Below are 3,194 nucleotides of genomic sequence, written 5' to 3'. Positions count from 1 at the left end.
TTCATTTGAAACCTTTTGGGGGGAATCACACTTATCATCCCTTGACAATATCTGGTACTTATTCAGGTTTCACAGAACACACATTTTTGTATTTTGTTTTACAAGCACTTTTCTTTGACTTATTTTGTTGGAGAACATGCACCGCAAGCATCTTTCGTAGAGGGTCGTGAAATTTCTGCTTATTTGCTGAATCCGCCTTTTAATTTAGAATTTGCTTCACAGGAGCTGTGGAGATGTCTCGTAAGAGCCCGTTTGCCTCCTGGCTTTGTGCAATGCTCCACTGCTTTGGAAGTTACATACTCGCTGATCTGTTACTTGGAGAACCACCTATTGATTACTTCAGTAATAACTCCAGCGTCATCCTGGCCACAGCAGTTTGGTGAGTCCTTTGTACTTTGCCTTATTTTTAAGCATGAGAAGCTGTGTATGAAACCACCTGGTGCAAAGGGAGGTATTGTTTGTGTGTTATCTTGCTTGGATTAACTGGGGAAAGACGAGGGGGAGTGAGGTAGTCTTTAAGTCTTTTGTATTTCTAGACCTAGTTTCCAGTTTCTCTGACCAGTTGTCCAGTGTGTTGATTATAGGGGTTGGGTCCAGTCCAATCGCCAGGCGTTTCTATTCATAGCTGCTGCAGCTGAACCGTGGCCAAAGAGCAAAAGCAGCATGTGCTGCACTGATACCACATATAGTAGAGGAGGGGCGCACACAGGAGATCTGGGGGCATTTTCTTCATCGTGTTAGTGAAATGTGCACAAATTAACCACAGTTACTCCAAGTTCAAGTTCCTCAGTGCATATGGGTGGTGTGTGCTTGACAGAACCAGCATTTCCTTCTCCCTGACATAATTCAGGCTAACACCACAGTACTCCTAATCCTCTCTATATGTCCCAGATCAGGACAAACAAATAGGTCCTTAAACTCTTTGTGGTTTTGTTCCAGGTATTTGATATTCTTCTGTCCCATGAACCTCTTCTACAAGTGTGTTAGCTTTCTGCCGATGAAGCTCATCTTCGTGGCAATGAAGGAAGTGGTCAGAGTTCGCAAAATCGCAGCCGGGGTCCACCACGCTCATCACCGTTACCACCACGGGTGGTTCATTATGATGGCTACTGGATGGGTGAAAGGTGAAACCTGAAATACTCCTAATGCAGCAGGGAGGCACCCAGCCCTGAGGGGAAGGACAGGAGAAGCTGTGGGTGAAGGTTAAGTGCTGACCAGCAGGCTGGGTAGTGGACGTGGTCAGCTGGCTTCCATCAGTCAAGCTCCTGGGACACAGGCATTTGTCCATACGTGCAGAATGGTTGTCAGCTGAGTCATCAACTAACTTTAATGGAAGCATAAAGAATTGGAGTCACTGTCAAATATGGGTGTAGAATTTAGGAATATTTTTATTCCTTCTGCTGTATTCTGCTGCCTTTGGCCTCACCTCTGTCTTTTCAGGGGGTTTCTGTCAGTGTTGAAACAGCGCAGCCGGTTTTCCTTTAGCTTTTGTTTGGAGCAAGCATTTGAGCATCAGTAAATGGAACAGAGGGAAATGCCCTTTCCCTGCATCAGGAAACACTTCATAGAGAGCCTAGAAAACATCTGTTTTGCTCTGTTGTTTTAGGCAAACTTCTTTTAAATCTGGGAAAAGTGTCATGAAACTTTTGTTCCCCTTAGGTCATCCCTATCCCTTGGGGATCTGGAAAAGACAGCGGAGCTCTACTCAGTTCTAGCTGTTCCCTTTTACTGTTTTACAGGTTCTGGTGTTGCCTTGATGTTGAACTTCGAGCAACTGCTGCGTGGGGTCTGGAAGCCAGAAACAAACGAAATTCTTTATATGTCCTTGTAAGTAGGTAGCCTGTAAATTCTCTGTCAGACCAAAAATGGAATTTAAAGAACCATTCAAGACTGAATACAAACCTAGAAAACTTATTTTCTTTTTCTTGTAGCCCTACAAAAGCCAGTCTGTATGGCACAGTCCTCTTCACTCTGCAACAAACTCACTGGCTCCCTATCTCCGAAGCCAACCTCATCTTCTTTTTTACCATGTTCATGATAGTTTGCAAGGTAAGTTTACAGCAGGTCGCTGCAATGAATTTACAGAACCAGAGAAAGGGTACAGACTTAAACTGGGAGGCTTCATCTTCCTAAGCCACAATTGAAGGCATTGGCTGTACATAGCAGGAAAGATCTGCTCAGGAAATTATAGCCTAAATTCTCCATCATATAGGCAGCGTGGTAGTACAGCCCTGAGTCATGTAGCAATAGGGACTTTTATCTAGGGTAAGCAGAATGCCCCTTACTAGTTAGTATTTCCTAGACAGTGTATGTGATCTTTAACTTGAAATATTCACTGTTGCATGGCAGGTTTTCATGACGGCCACTCACTCTCACGCCTCACCTTTTGCTCCAGTGGAAAACTTCATCTGCCCAGTTTTCTTTGGCACCGTTTCCAGTGGACATACCAGTCATCATCATAATCAGCACGGGGCGTCCCATGAGGTTTCCCATCCTCCACCTCCTCCTGCAAAGTCAAAAGAGGAGCTAAATGAAGGCACAAGGAAAAGGAAAGCAAAAAAAGCTGAATAAAAAAGCAGCCACATAGTAAATAGGCCAAGAAAATTCTTCCAGAGCTGAGTCTCAAAGCCACCTGTGACCTCCTTTAACTGCAGTCCTCCCTCAAGACTCCAGAGGAGAGGTGGAAGCCAGGACACTGCCAGGCGGGTCCCTGAATTTCATCTGTGTTCTCTGTGCTGCTGCTTGCTTCTCAGTCTCTGTCTCTCTATTCTGATCGTATTTTCAGGGATTTGTAGATCTGTGCCAGGATGACAAGTGGGTGCCAGTTCCCAAGCTGTCAACAATTACGATGCAGCATTTTCAACTGATGTAAAATCTTTCACTGTCTTTATTTATGAATGGAGGTAATGGTTTGTGCTTCTGCAACCTTTAAGTTCTTTTGAATTTTCATTGACCTTTTTGTTGTCTAGCAAAACAACAAACTGTTTAGACACAATCAATGTGGAAATTTGATTTCATACTCAAGGAAATTAAATGGTCTTACATGAGCCTGATCTGATTTTTCCTAGCTTCGCCATCTGCTGTATCTCCAATTAATGTGACATTTTATATGGAGTAAGGACATTCACTCTGGTGTCCTAGCCAGACTCCATTTCTCTTGCCTAAGTTCCCTCTGATTCTTAATGGCTAGGACA

The 3,194-nt window shown here is 43.9% G+C and overlaps 1 protein-coding gene across 1 annotated transcript; it reads left to right on the top strand.

Annotated features, from left to right (window-relative positions):
* The first annotated feature begins 227 nt into the window (after positions 1 to 227).
* On the top strand, positions 228 to 2,906 carry TMEM38A (transmembrane protein 38A). Its single transcript, XM_010192589.1, has 5 exons — positions 228 to 379; positions 940 to 1,124; positions 1,740 to 1,827; positions 1,932 to 2,049; positions 2,350 to 2,906. Exons 1-5 carry the CDS (start codon positions 234 to 236, stop codon positions 2,569 to 2,571), a joined length of 759 nt encoding a protein of 252 aa, XP_010190891.1. The 5' UTR covers positions 228 to 233; the 3' UTR covers positions 2,572 to 2,906.
* The last annotated feature ends 288 nt before the right edge of the window (positions 2,907 to 3,194 follow it).

This window comes from Mesitornis unicolor, unplaced genomic scaffold, assembly GCF_000695765.1.
Source record: "Mesitornis unicolor isolate BGI_N332 unplaced genomic scaffold, ASM69576v1 scaffold41729, whole genome shotgun sequence".
Classification (NCBI taxonomy): Eukaryota; Metazoa; Chordata; class Aves; order Mesitornithiformes; family Mesitornithidae; genus Mesitornis; species Mesitornis unicolor.
Note: the sequence above shows the minus strand (reverse complement) of the source record. Positions and strands in the feature narration are given on the sequence as shown.

Coding starts and splice junctions, on each gene's coding strand:
- TMEM38A (XM_010192589.1), top strand. CDS start 234: ATGTCTCGTAAGAGCCCGTTTGCCTCCTGGCTTTGTGCAATGCTCCAC. Junction 380..939: donor ATCCTGGCCACAGCAGTTTG/GTGAGTCCTTTG, acceptor GTTTTGTTCCAG/GTATTTGATATTCTTCTGTC. Junction 1,828..1,931: donor GAAATTCTTTATATGTCCTT/GTAAGTAGGTAG, acceptor TTTTTCTTGTAG/CCCTACAAAAGCCAGTCTGT.